Source organism: Bactrocera dorsalis, chromosome 4, assembly GCF_023373825.1.
Source record: "Bactrocera dorsalis isolate Fly_Bdor chromosome 4, ASM2337382v1, whole genome shotgun sequence".
NCBI lineage: Eukaryota > Metazoa > Arthropoda > Insecta > Diptera > Tephritidae > Bactrocera > Bactrocera dorsalis.
This window is the reverse complement of record NC_064306.1, coordinates 65980507-65996552: the sequence shown is the minus strand read 5'-3', so window position 1 is coordinate 65996552 and position 16046 is coordinate 65980507. Positions and strand designations below refer to the sequence as shown.

General features: G+C 35.6%; 1 protein-coding gene across 1 annotated transcript; it reads right to left on the bottom strand.

Annotated features, from left to right (window-relative positions):
- Positions 1–14567: 14567 nt before the first annotated feature.
- On the bottom strand, positions 14568–15442 carry LOC125778096 (uncharacterized). The gene has a single exon (XM_049454398.1). It carries the CDS (start codon positions 15362–15364, stop codon positions 14762–14764), a length of 603 nt encoding a protein of 200 aa, XP_049310355.1. The 5' UTR covers positions 15365–15442; the 3' UTR covers positions 14568–14761.
- Positions 15443–16046: the final 604 nt, after the last annotated feature.

Genomic DNA, 16046 nt, shown 5'->3' with positions numbered 1-16046 from the left:
TTCGTAAAGGATTTCGTAAGCACTGTTTGTCGCTTCTAACGAACACTTGCTCTTTGTAGCACTTTGTACCGTTTTGTTGTTGCAGGTACAACTGTTGTCACCTGAGGTTCTGCCGCAACTAATCCTCCACAGCTTTGAGACACAACTATTTATATGCGCATGCGCCAAAGTAAAGCGCTTACATGAATTATTATTCCTTATTGTTGTAACAATGGTTTATGCTATTGTTGTTGTTACGACTGTTGTTGTTGCTTTTGAAAATGCTGCAAATACGAATTCTATTCTTATAAAATGGCACAATTGAGCCAACCGAAGCCAACTGAAATGTTTAAACGACGAAAACAACAATAACAACAACAATAAGACGCCTAAATATGGTGCCCATGCACAACAATAACAACAAAAATTGATTAGTGAATTCTCTGCAGTTGCTAGCAGTGCAATTAATGGCCAATGCCGCCTAACCCCGCGCCCAGCGGAAAACGCACCAGCGCTTAAGCGTTTCTCTACGCCAACTCTCGTGCGCCGCGGCATGCACACACACACACACTTAAACACTTATATTATACATTTTCCGAACAAATTGAGCATCAAGCGCGCTCGCTTACATTTCAGCGTCTTTTGTTGCGGTTATGCTTACTGCTCTAGTCATTGCTGGTGCATAGTTGTTGTTGTGGTTGCTGTTGTTGCCGCGTTATTGTTATTATTATTGCGCACCGCTTGACGGTAGCACATAGCGCACGGCCGCCAGCGCTACAACACCATCATTGCCACCTCCGACGAATTTTGGCCAAATTATTTTGTCTTCTTCTTTTTGCTGCTTGCTGCTCTTCAACAGCTGACGCTCGGCGTTGACATATCCGTTCATTTGCACAACTTTGCCACAGCGACCGCCAGCAGTGTCCTCGAGTTTAGGCCGCAAACATGCAGCAGCTGCTCGTTGACTTTGTTGCTCTCAAGCGCGCATGCGCACACATTGACCCTCAACCCGGCGACTCGCCGCAAGAATCTTCACGCGAACGGTCACAGCGTTAAGCGGTTGGTCAATTACACTGTGAAACAGTGAGCTTGAGATCTAATCTGAGATACCGGATAAGCGAGGCTTATAATAGATACAGAGGATAAGCCGTTACACCTATCTAGTAGTTCAGACTCGATAGGCTAATACTTATAAGGACAATGGTATTCAAGATTACTTATAATTTTTGAGTTAATAATATTATTGAACTAAAGTCTTTGGAAGGAATAAAGGAAGGACGCAGTTTTCTAGTAGATGTGTCTTCTTAGGCTTAAAATGAGAAAAGAATGAACCCTAGCGACATTGAAATTTTCGAAATATTTATGGGTGTACTATCAGAGAAGTAAATTAAAGTACGAAATTAAATTCTCATACGACTAAAAAATATGTCGGAAGAAAAAGTAAGATAAATTTTTTGTATTGGCTTTAATGCTATATCTATGAAGATTGTTCTGTTCTTGGGATCGCTATGCAAAGATTCTTAAATAATACTATCAGCATCTAGACAAATTTTTTACAACACCTACGTAAACAGACAAGCAACAATCAAGGCAATAACCTCGCTTCGCATATCGGCCAGAAGTGTCTTGGGAAGCAGAGCAGTATTGGAGAGAGTCGCCAGCAACAAGCAACTTTAATTACACTGGATGCCAAGTCACAAAGCAGCTAGTGCAATGAAATAGTGGACGAGATTGGCAAAAGTGGTGTATGGATGCCATCCGATAACGTGACTGGTAAACCCGTGCATCGTCTTACTGACGATCTGGGCAGGAGCTTGTCAAGGACGGTTAAAACGAGATGAAATGATCTGCCGGTATGAAAAACTGCAAAAGTTGTGAGCAAGGCGATAGATCAGAAATAAATACACACTTTTCATACAAGAGGCTGTATGGCCTAGTTGGATTATATACTGGCCATAGTCTGGTGGGGCTGACAGATCGAGAAGAGTTTAGGAGGTATAAAGAGCAAAGCACCACGAAAACAATGAAGCATCTCTTGTACGCTTGTCCCGCATTAGTAAGGAAACGCATCAAACATTTGTAGGCCCCACGGTAAGAGCTGCTGGAAAATGTAACGATAGTGAGGCCACATAATATATTGAAATTTGGGTCAAGCCCTGGCAAACTGAAGGATGATTACTGCTTATGAACTTCGAAAAGACACTCTATCAGACATTGCTAAGCTTCGAAACTGGTCTGGTGGGTGGCTCGTTAACCTACCAGACTAACCTAACCTTTTCCATCTTTCAACTTCAGTCACTAAGAAATACAGATTTTCATCGCAGTTTATTAATGAATATAAATCAATTTCGAAATATAACGAATTAACATTTATATAAATAGGTGGCAACCTCTCCCCAATATGTTTTTAATTTTATTTTTAAGCAAAATCGTATTTTGGTAAATTAATAAGAATTTTATACACTACAAAGTTTCATCATGACAAATTCATAAAAATCTAGTAATGGAACAGGTGGCAGCCTATCTCTAATATATGTATTATCAAAAAAAGTTTTTCTTACCTTAAAAGTATTTTTATAAATCATAAAATTTCATCATAAAAATATGTAAAAATTTCGAAATTTAAATGAAAAAGGTGGCAACCTCTCCATAATATATTTGAAAAAATTGTTTTCTTACCTTAGAAGTATTTTTATAAATAAATAAGTTTATTATTAAATTTGAAATAATATCATGAAAATTTATTAACTGACAGGTGGCAACCCTCCTACAATATATTTTTAAAACACACAATTTTTTTCCTTTAAAGTATTTTTATACATTATAAAATTTTATCATGAAAACATATAAGAAAAATCATAAATAATTCGAACAGGTGGCAGCCTTTCTCCAAAAAAATATTTTGTTGATTCTTACCTTGAAAGTATTTTTTAAATAAATAAATTTATTATTAAATTTAAAAATCATCTTGAAAATGTATTAACTGACAGGTGGCAACCCTCTTAGAATATATTTTCAAAACACACAATTTTTTTCCTTAAAAGTATTTTTATAAATTATAAAATTTCACCAAAAATATATAAAAGTTTAAATTAAAAAATTTAAGTCAAAAAGGTGGCAGCCTTTCTATAATACATATGTATGTATATTTTCAAAAATAAATGTGTTATCATAAAAGTATCTTTAAGGATTATAAAATTTCATCATAAACATAAAAGTATAAGAAAAATCGTATATAATTCGAACAGGTGGCAGCCTTCCTCAAAAAAATTTTTTTTTTTAATTTTCCACCTTAAATGCATATTTATTGATCCGAAAATAAAATAAAAGTATATAAAAATTTAAAAATAAATAAGGTGGCAACTTTTATATAATATATTTTCAAATTTTTTTCTCACCATGCAAGTATTTTTATAAATAAATAAATTTATTATAAACTATAAAATGTCTTCATGAAAATATATACGAATTTATTAACTCATAGGTGGCAACCCTCCCCCAATACATTGCCAGAAAATAATATTTTTTAGGCGAACTTCATCTTTCATATTAAAAAATTCTAATAAATGTTGAAAAAATCCGACATATTTTCCTTATGTTGCATAGTCTCAAAAGCTTCTCACACATATGTACATACACATGCACATGCATAAACAAACATTATTGCTTTCCGTTTCACACACGAAAATGCTAATGGGCAAACCGAAAAATTTAAAATGAATTTATTGGCGCGTAATTTTTAAAAGCTTTGCTTCGCAAGGCAAAGCTCAGCTAATTGACCATGTCATATGGCACCACAACAGACAATAGTTGCTCGCACACATGCTCGTCATGTGGATAAAGAAACATACAAACGCACACATGTAAGCCTGCGCGGTAATTGTTTTGCTAAATTTATATGTTTTATAGCAAATTGTGAGTTTTATATGTGGAATAAGCTCAAGCGCAGTGGAAATGCTAAATTAACCACAAAACAAAAAACTAAGGAAAAATAATTAAATAAAAATGTAAAAAAAAAAATTTTAAAAAATTAAAAAAAAAAAAAATAAAAAATAAAAATTAAACTACGAAAAACTATAAAAATAAAAAATATAGAAAAAAATAATTTTTTTATAAAAAAAAAATTTCAGCAAATGCGCTTCACTCGGCGAACGCTCTCTAAACACACACACTTACCTAAGAACATATGCTTGAGACATAAGAACACTTCAGTTATGTGTAGGTATGTTGTTAAGGCATGTAAGCAATTTGTTTTATGTTAAGTTCCATTTAATTACATTTATTTGCGTTTAATGACACCTCGCTGCGGATAATAAATCATTTGCCCAGTTGCCCTACAACGTTCTAATTACACGCTGCATTGCACGCTTTCAAAGCAAACATAAGCGATGCAGTGTGGATGAGTGGAGTGTGTGTGTGGGTGCATAAAAAGTGAAGAGCACATTTTTATTAATGACTTCGTTAATTATAAGTCTCATACTTTTTATGTACATTTATATAAATAAATACTTACGAAATATGTATGTATGCATAAGCACCGCGCCAATTGATTTTTTTCGTCATAGTTAAATATAGGAATGAATGGAGATCTAAACGCTCACTTATGAATTTTTGTTTCAAAGATCAAGAAATAAAATTGTATTTCAATTCAGTGTGGAAAGCTGTTTTCTTGCAACATGTGGCAACCCTGCTCAGAAATACCTTCACTTATTATTCCTATTAATTTTTTTCTTCAAATTTCTTCTATTACTTTTTCTACAAATTTCATCTAAAAAAAATTGTAAAACTCTGGCAACACCGCTTTAACTTATTTTCAATTACAAGCCTTCTTAAGCCTCCTAAAATTGATAACCATATTGTAATAGTCACATTTTATAATAATTTATTTATTTGCTAATAAAAAATTAAAAAGGTGGCAACCATTCTTCAATACATTTATAACTATACAAATTTCAAAAAGGCACAGCCCGTCTTTGATGCGCATATAGCAATTTTATCATATCGATTTAATTCAATTAAAAATGTCTACTAGGTGGCAACCTAACAGTCTGCAGTTTTATCCTTGTTATATCATTATGTTATCTTATTGTTTTTTTTTTTGTAAAATCTTCAAACAAGGTGGCAACGTATCTCCAATACTGTATGCTAATATTATCGTGTCAATTTAATTTATTTAAATTTTTCATTTAGGTGGCAACCCAAAACACATTTGCTTCTTTAGACTTCCGTAAATAACTGCAGTTTGTTGCTTGTTATAGTATTATGTTGTCTTATTGTTTTTTTTTTCTTTTTGTAAAATTTTCAAACAGGTGGCAACGTTTTTCTAAAACATATGGTCCTTATTATATTCTTTTCAATTCATTTAGTTTCAAGTTTATAACGTAACAATTCCTTCATCTTTTTAATTTAATTTGATTAAATTTTTCAAAAGTATGGCAACCCCGGTTTTCTAAAAAATATTTTTAGCATGAGGTTTTATTATTTTAACTGTTTAATTTCTTAAAACACTACAGTTTGATCTTTATCATAGTGTTGCTTTATCTTACTGATTTTCTTTATGTAAATTTCAAACAGGTGGCAACATACTTCTAGTACTACATATATACATATTCCCTTTATTATGCTTTCTTTCGTCCGTTTGGTTTCAAGTGTATATCGTAACCATTCTTTTTTTTAAGTCAGTAATTTGATATGTGTGAGCTTATCTTATTGAATTAATTTGATAAAAAAATTCGAAAGGGTGGCAGCCCTATTTTTTTATTATTTGTTTTTTTTTAAGTCAGTTGTTTGATATTTATCTTAGTATGACCTTACCTTATTGAGTTTCTTTAAAATTTTCAAATAGGTGGCAACGTTTTTCTAAAACATATTTTCAACATTATGTTTTTTTCAAACCGTCTATATTCAAGTGTATATCGTAACAAATCGTTTATCTTATCAATTTAGCTTGATTAAATTTTCGAAAGGGTGGCAACCTTTGTTTATTTTTTTTAATTTTAAGGATTTTGGGCTTGATTCTCGTCGCAGTGATATTTTGCTTTATGCGTTTTATTTATTTAAAATTTTCCAACAAGTGGCAACCTTTCAAAATTGTTATTAAAAAAAAGTATATAAACAAATCTGCGAATTATATCTACACATATACATATGTATGTATGTACATATAAATACGTATTTACGAATGTAAGTTTTTTATGTTATTTTTTAAAACTAAAAATACACATAAATATATATATATATATATATATAAATATACTCACTTATATAACTAAGTCGCAGGCTTGTCATACTAAACCGCAGTTCCTTAACTTTTATGGCCTCAAACGGCCGAGCGCAAATAACTCGCCACTTCACTTTAATATTTATGTCTTTTTTAAAGCAGAAGTTCAAAAAATCCATGGAAAATTAATTCATTCGAGTGCTAAAAACATATTTGTCTTTCGATAACTAGCAACTCATCGCTATTAATAGAAGTCACTTAAGAACTGCGCGCCGTAAAAATATAATTAATCTTCACTGACCACAATTACTACAATTGCGCTGGCCATGAAGCGCACACACACACACACTCATGCATTTCGCTGTAAAGAAGCGGCATATTAGCATAGTAAAACACCGTAAATATGCATAGACTCTTGTTGCATGTAAACAAAGTGGCAAATTTGGCACAAGAAGCAACAACTCGGCGCAAACTTAACTTAGACTTGCATACTTTAGGCTCGTTGTTTTAATTTTTCTAAAGAAGCGCTAAGATTGTGTTGATTAAAATGCTGTTAATTATTTCATTTTTGGAAGAAAACGTTGGCACCTGTTTGAAATATACATACTAATATCTATTACATAGTTTTATCTGAGAAAGTTTGCAGTTTAAGTCTTTTGTAACAATCTATAACCAATGGCTTTGCTCTTTCATATGCCCGCTTGGTCGGGTTTGTTTCTTAAGTCTTTATAGTACTCCTCTTTGACGTGGCTCATTCGAGACTTTTCTAAAGTGCTATGAACAAAATCGTGTCCTGAAGCTTTTAAGGGGTTATATCAATTGGTCAATTTCAAATATTATTTTTATTTTTTATTTAAATCGAATTTATTCATATGAACTGAGCATATTCTTTGAAATTTTTTATGATTTTTGATCATAATTTCGATTATTAAACCCATTCTGGTATACAGAAAAAAATATTTAAAAAATGCTAATCTTTCGCTCATTACCTGTATTCGTCTATGGTACTTAATAATAAAATTGGTATCTAGTTAAATTGGAGCAGAAAAATCGGCATTACCGCCAGACACCTTTTTCGTAGGGCCTCCTGGTGATCTGACTGGCAGCTGGTGATAACATTTCAAGTATTTTATTTCTACACTTGAACGGGTTGGTTTCTTTAAGTCTTTTAATTTTAGTCTCAATTAAGTTTGTTGCTTAAATCTTTTTCCAATCTTGAGCGGGTTCGTTTGCCAAATATTTTCAATTCAACCGTAAACAAGATCGTTGGAACTCCTTATCTTCGTTTTTTAAGTCTTTTCATACCTAAGTTTTTTTGACAAATTAAAAAAATAGTGAAAAAAATCGACCTTTATTTTGAGTAGCCGCTATTTTATGAAACAATATTTTCATTTAACTTTTTAGCTTCTTCTTTTTTGCTTCTAGAGAATTATTTGTACACTATTTCGCTTTCCCACTCTACTTCATGAATGCATATTTATTTTGCTTTTCAAATTATTTTCTTAGTTTCCAGTCAAGAAAGCGAAAAAATCTCAAGTTGCATAAACAGTGAGCTAAGTAAGGAAATCAAAAATCTGAAAAACAAAAAATCCTCCGATTACGACTGTGATTGCTGCCGAGGTTCTAAAACAACTTACTCCAATAAATATAGAAAAATTACCAACATTATTTACGCGGCTTTTCATGGAAAACCAGGATATCATGTATCTTCTAACAGGCTCTTATCACTTCTTCCGATAATATCGAAGCTTTTTGAGAAAATTCTCATAAAACGTCTCCATAAAATCGTAGAACGAAAAACTATATTTTCAGCCCATCAGTATGGATTTCGAACTAGCCATTCAACGATTGATCAAATCCACAGAATTACACACATTATTTAAAAAGCTTTTGAGGGAAAAAAATTCTGTTCTATCGTGTTTTTAGATGTTGCAAACGCGTTCAATAAAGTTTGTCACAAAGGATTGCTTTCGAAATTGAAACTGATTTATCAGGTCGCTACTTTCGTGTTAAACAAGGAGACAAGTATTCTATTATTAAGGAAATAAAAGCAGGAGTTCCACAAGGTAGTGTGTTGGGCCCTCTTCTTTATATTCTATTTACGCATAACTTGCCAGTAGGCTGATAAATTGATACGGGAGCCACATTTGCAGACATTTGCCGCGTTGGTTGCTGTTGGTAGTAGTGAACACGAGTCAACTAATAATCACCAAAAAGTTTTAAATAAAGTCCAACAATGGGCAAAGAAATGGCAGATAAAACTGAATGCTTTCATATAGATACAGCACTTACCAATTTTCATAGACTCTGTATGAATACCTTAACTCCGCTAAATACTTATGAATGACGCTCGACTCTAAGCTACGGAGGAAAGTTCACGTAAAAAACAAACGGATGGAGCTGGACATGCGACTCAAAAATATTAATTGGTAAAAAATCAGTGTTATCCCTCGAAAAAAGTTACTTATCTGCAAACAAATACTCCGACCGATATGGAGCTTTGGTGTACAGCTCTGGGGATGGACGACTCAAACGCCTTAAGCCCAGCGATCTTTCAAATTAGCCTATACTCTCAGAGTAGTTCTGTAATTTTGTAATAACTATACGCTTAAATCATATTCAAGTTGCTTGTTAGTCCTTTCTTTTGTGTGGACTAGTTGCAATGTATCAATAAAATAAAAAATAATAATAATTTTGGGTACTTTTCACATATAAATAAACAAATGATAAAAAAAGGATAGTGAAAATTTTAAGTCATCTTTTATCATTTGCCAAAAAATGCTTGAAATGCGGAATACACGCTAAAGTTTTTTAATTAAATTTTTTAACAAGTTTGCTTCTTGAGTCTTTTCTAATATGCAATGAGGTTTGTGTCTTAAGTCTTTTGTTCCAAATTATGAAAATATGATTAATATCGAAATATTTTACCAAAATTGGCTTCATTTTTTAAGGAATTTTTATTCACTAACAATAAGCCCTTCGAATTCAAAACAGTTTGCTCTGATCCTTTGAAAGCTTCTAGTTGATTCTAGGCATATAGCAATTACCAAAGAGTATGATGTGCCCATATTCCAGTGTATTTTTAATTTCTAAAATATTTTAATTGTATTCAGCTCACTTGGACCCATTTCAAAACATTATCTACAGCCACCAACTGAAAATAAACACACTCATTGGTTTTTTAATTTTCAAAAATTTAATCCGCACTAAATTGCTATACAATTCCGCACCTAATGACCCCGCAAAATAAACGCTCTTTACAAACTTATTACAAAAAATTCTACGAAAACTCACAGCGCGCGCTGAATTTCAGTCTAATTATGCAGCCGCGCACTGCCGGCAACTGCGCATGCGCAGCCATTACAAAGACAACGCTTGCGCAAATGGCAACCTGCCATGCCTGACGGGCTTCCCTATGATTATCAATTGAAAATGATTCTTTCACAAACGCCCATTGAGGCCGGGCGTAGGGTTAAAGGCCAGGCAGCCGCCTAAATAGTTAGGTTAGAAGGGAAAAAATAATAAAATAAAAAATAGGCGCACAAGCATATCATGCAAACGAAGTGCTGCGAATTGGAAGGCGCGTGCGCATGCGCCACGCCACGCCGCTACTGATTGCTGCTGTTCAGCGCTGGCTGCCAGCGGTAGCTGTTGGTGGCTTGTCGTCAGCAATTTGCGCTTTAATTAAATTGAAGCGCACAGAAAAAAAAATACAGCAACAACATTAATTTAACAACAATGAATTTAAAAAAATAAACTGAAAATTTCATAATGCAAGCGAAAATAAATTGAAATACATAAAATGTAATGAAAATTCAATTGTCAGCTGAACAAACACACACATACACGCAGGCACACACACAAGCTTAGAAATACAGGAGCTTAATGTCAAGCGTAAATGCATAATTGACGCGGCCGCACTGGCACAGCACAACAGTTATAACTGTGTATGTAAGTATTTTGGTGTGTGTATGTGTATTGAGACACGCGCTTCAGTTTCGTTTTGTTGCCGCCTGACAGCTGACAGGGCAACAAGCTGCGTTTTTGGCGACTGACAGGCCGCTGATTGTGCTGGAGTCGCATAAAGCAGAAGAAATATTCAAAATAATTTAATGTGGAAGATAAAATTGTGAAGAAACAATAATTTATGCATCTTGCAATGGAGACAAGCGCTTAATGGTAAGAGCTTTGTAACCGCGTTTTATTGCACATTTGCGCCATTTCCCTTCGGAATTATGAAAAATTTGCGATTTTTGGCAATGCATTTTCCAGGAAACTGAAAGTGAAGTTTTTTGACAGCTAAACTTTTGCTATAGGTCCATTTTGCCATACAAAAATTATCATTCAATAACGTTCACAAGTCATTTTTGCATTTCTGGTGTCTAATCTCTGTGCGCATGCGCAACATTTTAGTCGCATAACAGCGCTTGCAGTAATAAATGTATTGAAACATCATTTATAAATGTACATATCTAAAATTTGTCATCATTTCTTGCAGTAAGTGGTTGTTTCTATGCCAAGCTTCATAGAAAAAAGCTTGTGTTATGAACTTTTGCTAAAGCTTTAAAGCTTGCTTGCATTTATACAATACTTAAGCATATTGTGTAACTAGTTATCTATCAAAATGTCATTTTAAGCTTAATAAGTAGCAGAAAATCAATAATTTTTCAGCGCTTCTTCCGATAAAGAGACAAAGCTTTATTTTAAAAAGTCAAACAATGCTAAGCTCTATCACAACAGGGCTTAACAAAAACAATTTTTTAAGTTCTTAAATTTAACACTATTTTATTAACATACTTGCTAGGTACTCAGCCGACATTTGAAGGTGTATTTGAACGAAGAATTTAAGAATATTTTTTCGATTACAACCATTTGAAAAAAAATTGCGAAATTTTTATTGTAAAAATGTCTGCCAAAAATCCAATTTTCTGTTTTTTTCCTTCGTCCAAGTTCTAAATTATGGGTTTAACACGTATTTTTCTCAGTTTAGATGATCCTGTAAGAAGTTATCCTGCCAACGCGTGCGCATCTTTTTTCCGAAGGGTCCTCTGAAATGGCGTCGCAATGGCCGAGTTTAAAATATATCCTTTTTCCAAAAATTTCACAATTTCTTTGTTGATAGTGTATGTTTGTAACAAATAAATCTAAAAAAAATATTTCATTTTTTATATGATAAAAGATTAAAAAAAGTCTTTTTTTAACCGAGAAAACTCATGTAACCCCTTAAGGCCTCTTTTACTTGACTTCGACATACGATTTTTCTGCAATCAGAGTGTTTCTGAACTTTGAAATTATTCTAGTTGTTTCATGACAAAATTATGTTCAAAAAATTTGTTTCGAATTTAACATTTCAATTAAATAGCCCCCGGCCTACCACAGTGAAACACATTTTTTCACAAAATTCGGTTTTTCTTTTAATCAAAATGATACCCTTCATGGGTGATACATTGACTATAGCCACCCTTCAACTTTACGACATCAATTTTATAGAATGATTTGTTCTTTGCTTCAAAATAGGTCTCAGTTTCGTCAGCCACCTTTTGATTCGATGAAAATTTCTCTTCAGCGAGCGCTATTTTGAGATCTGCGAACAGAAAATTGTGTCTGGGGGCCAGATCTGAAGAATACGGTGGATGCGGAAACGATTCGAAGCCCAACTCATAGATTTTTTCGATTGTTTTCACTGACTTATGACACGGTGTATCGTGTTGGTGAAACAGCTCTTCCTTTTTCTTCAAAAGCGACCGGTTTTCAGCGATAGTTCAGGTAGTCAATGAAATTTATTCCAAGCGCCATCCCAAAATATAGGCGAACTTGATAACAGACTGCTGCGTTTTTCAACGCTTTGAAGTTGGTTCATCGTATGCAGTATACTCGGATGACTGTCGATTGGTCTTCGGAGTGAAATGTTGTAGCCATGTCTCACATCGACGCAAAAACTCGTGTTCATTACGCTTGAACACTGCTCCGAATCATCAAGCCGTTGTTGTTGTAAAAATCCGGGTCCGTTCCGGTTACGTAGATCCGACTGCCGTTCCCACGTTGTTTGTGGTCAGAAGCGGCACCCTCTTTACATAGAGCTTTCTCATACCCAAGTATTCGTGAATGATGTGATGTATACGTTCAATTGATGTCTCTAGAACGTCTGCTATCTTGAGCAATTTCACTTTATGATCATTCAAAATTATTTTGTGAACTTTTTTGATGTTTTCGTCAGTAACATCCTCTTGTGGATGTCCACTGCGTTCACCGTCTTCGGCACGTCTCATCACGTCTAAACTTAGCACACCAATCCTTGTTGGTTGATTTGCCTGGGACAGTGTCTGGAAACTCGTCATCAAGCCTAAATTTTGTTGCAAACCCTCCAAAATGCAATATGTTATCGACACTTGAAATTGCTTACTATCCTTTTACTAGCAACCATAGTAAGAATCAGCCTCTAGCATCACACTCGCAAAATGACTGCATAATAGTGTATTTGTATAACTACACGTACATCAAAATTTTGATCAAGCTGTCAAACCATAAAAGCGACAACAACTGAAAAGTTAATTAAATTTTGACTTCAATTCGCAGATATGAAAATCTTAATCAAAATATATCTGACTTAATGAATAATATCCAAAATGTCAATCAAAAGCGACTGCAAGAACCTGGCACGCGCTTTAGCAAACACAAATACATACATACATACTCAGATATATAGACAGAAACATGCACAAGCTCTCACACCTAAACAAGTTATTAATATGAGCATAACAAAAACAAAATAAATAGATTAAGAACGGTACGAAGTAACATAATCAAAAATGATAAATCCACTTGTATCTACTTAGTCACATACATATGTACATACATCTATATCTAATTTAAGTAATTAACATGCAAAAGATCTTTTCGGTATAAAACAGAATTTAAAAGCGCAGATGGACTCCGTGCGGAACTGTTCAAAGACTGCGCAGATATGTTAAGCAATGCTTCCTGTTTTGAAGAAAGGCGATTCTATGATCTGTGCCAACTACCGAGGAATCAGCCTGGTGGATATCACATACAAGATCCTGTTAGACATATTGTGGGAAAGATTGGAGCCACTTGCTAAGTAGCTGATTGGACCTTATCATGGCGGCTCGACCTGGTCGTTCAGCAAACCTAATACACACACTGCGCCAAACTATGAAAATACTGAGAATATGAAATCGACACGCGTTTTCTCTTCGCCAATTAAAAGGTACTTCTCAATAGCCCGTTAATGGAGGTTGAGTATACTACATTGTCTAATGTTGGTATACCTGCAAAAACTAATCACATTGAGGAGTACTCTCAGCACCTTCAAAGTAGGAACAGACGTCTTCGATACCAGGCAAGATTTCAGACAAAAGGAACCCCCTCCTTATGACTTTTTAACTTCATTAGGAGGCTATTTTAGGCATTGACATAATTGGGCGTGTGGGCGTGGCAAACTGGATGTATCTTAGGATTTAGCGTAATACCAACAGGAATGTTAAGGTGGAAAGGCTAGCAGCTGGGAACTATATTTTTGGAGCAGTCAAGATCTTCTTGGTACCGCCATCAACCGTAATAATTATGGCAGCCTGGAGATCCAACGAAATATAACAATAGTTATTACGAGCCCAGTATGAATTTAGTATGTATACAGATCCCTCTTTCAACAGTCAAAACCAATCCTCTACAATCCGTAGCATCGAGCAACTTCCTCCAAGCATTAAATACAATATTTTTTATTAAAAAGTTTCATAACAGTTATTTGAAATCCAACCTACTGTAATCTCAAGATCAGTTACATTAATTATCACCGCCGCGAAAACATAGTGTATATTGTAGAATGTTCTTTTTATGCTCAGATCTCGCTGTGAAAGAGCTGAACTGCAAAAATGTGTGATGTAATACAGACCAGTTCATTCACAGACATACCAGCTTGAGTCTCACTCTATTGTAATTCAATAGTTTGTGTAACCAGTCTAAAACCATAAAAACTTAGAGTTTATGACCTTTTTAGAGCAGGGTATATGATGTCTCCCGTCGCTAGCATATTTTAGCATGCGAATTCTCAATCACTTAATCCGGCATGAAACTAAAATACTCACGACAAAACATAATAAAAGTTGACTGTAAACTAAACCCATTTGTTCTTTTATCGCTTCATTAATTTATGCACATCAATTAAATGAAAAGCCATACGAAGATTCTCCCCAAACCGGTTGTCGCTGAGCTGAGTTGTAATTAGCCGCTAGGAAGCGCGCTAGTTAAGAACCCGTTATACACGATATTTAAATTAATTTGGAGACAATGTAGAAAAAATCTATTTGCTAATCACAACAACATATGCGAAATAACTAACGGGTTTAACTATTTTTAACATTTTTAACGAAATTTTATTCAAATTCCAATGAACTTTTTGATTTCATCAAATGAGTGAACGAACCCTATGTCTAAAGGTGATGCTTAAGCCTATGAAACTTCTGCTTGCTTTAACAACTTAAATTAACTGTGTACTTTGTTGTTGGTGTGGTGATTTTACGACGACTTGGCGTGATTGATAATTTACCAACCACCGCTGCCGCCCCAACCACCGCCACCGCCGCTGCTCCAGCCACCATGACCGCCGCCATAGCCGCCACCGCCGCCGCCACCACTCCAGCCTCCATGGCCACCGCCGTAACCACCACCTGAGCCGCCAGCGTTGACAACTTTAACGATGATGACTTTGCTGCTGCCGCCGCCGCCATGACCACCTGAGTAGCCACCGCCGCCGCCGCTCCAGCCACCATGACCGCCACCACCACCGCCGCTCCAGCCACCATGACCGCCACCACCGCCGCCGCTCCAGCCGCCATGGCCGCCACCACCGCCGCCGCCGCTCCAGCCACCCTGGCCGCCACCGCCGCCGCGTCCGCCGCCACCACCTCCGAGCAAACCGCCCAGTTTCTGCTGAATCAAGGCGCCAATACCGCCAGCACCACCGCCGCCGCCACCGCCACCACTACTCCAGCCACCGCCGCCGCCACCACTGCTCCAACCACCGCCTTGGCCACCGCCGCCTAATCCTCCCAGCAGGGCGCCCAAAGAACGCTTCTGTACACTATGCGCCTGACCACAGGCAATAAGTGCGGCCGCAATGACCACAATACAAGTGAACGGTTTCATCGCAACAACCAATTCAAGCCGAATTCGATATAATCAATAAGCAAGATCAAGTTCAAAACTAATGGCTCGGCTGCTGGTGCGCAAACCTTTATAGCCGCCAAAGAAACCATAGAAACTTTATGCAAATTCAATAGATTTTCATAGAAAGAAGTGGCTGAAATAGCGCCAATAGAACTATGCGCGCCAGCATAGCGTCTGATAAGCGCGGCAGATGCGCGTTGGCAGGTGCGAGATGGCAATACTGATTTGACATCTTATCTGCGACTTCAGATCAAACAAAGCAACAACAAATTGTGCTTCAAATGTATAGTGATAATTCAGTTGTCCAAACAATAGCGCACAGAGGCTGGGCAAGCGCGGAGCTACCGCGTCGAATATTTTCTATGCTTCAAACGCGCTGCAACTTGGCAGCACTGGCGCGTGGCAATCGAAGCCTCGAACTTGATTTGCTTAGATAGATAAATAAAATAAATAAAAAACCAGAAACAATTAAATTATGCAAAAATTTATAAAATTTGAGAATATCTGCTGTAGTGAATATCCGATCGGCGATTTGTGAACCAAGCCCACACGCTTTTACGCTTTATTTGCTACAACCACACATCTTAGATGCTGAAATGACAATGCGAACAGGTGAAGTATTTGGGAGAGAAAATATTTGACTGCAAAAAAAATAGTTTTA

Excerpts from the sequence above, each read along its gene's own strand:
- LOC125778096 (XM_049454398.1), bottom strand. The coding sequence starts at position 15,364 with ATGAAACCGTTCACTTGTATTGTGGTCATTGCGGCCGCACTTATTGCC.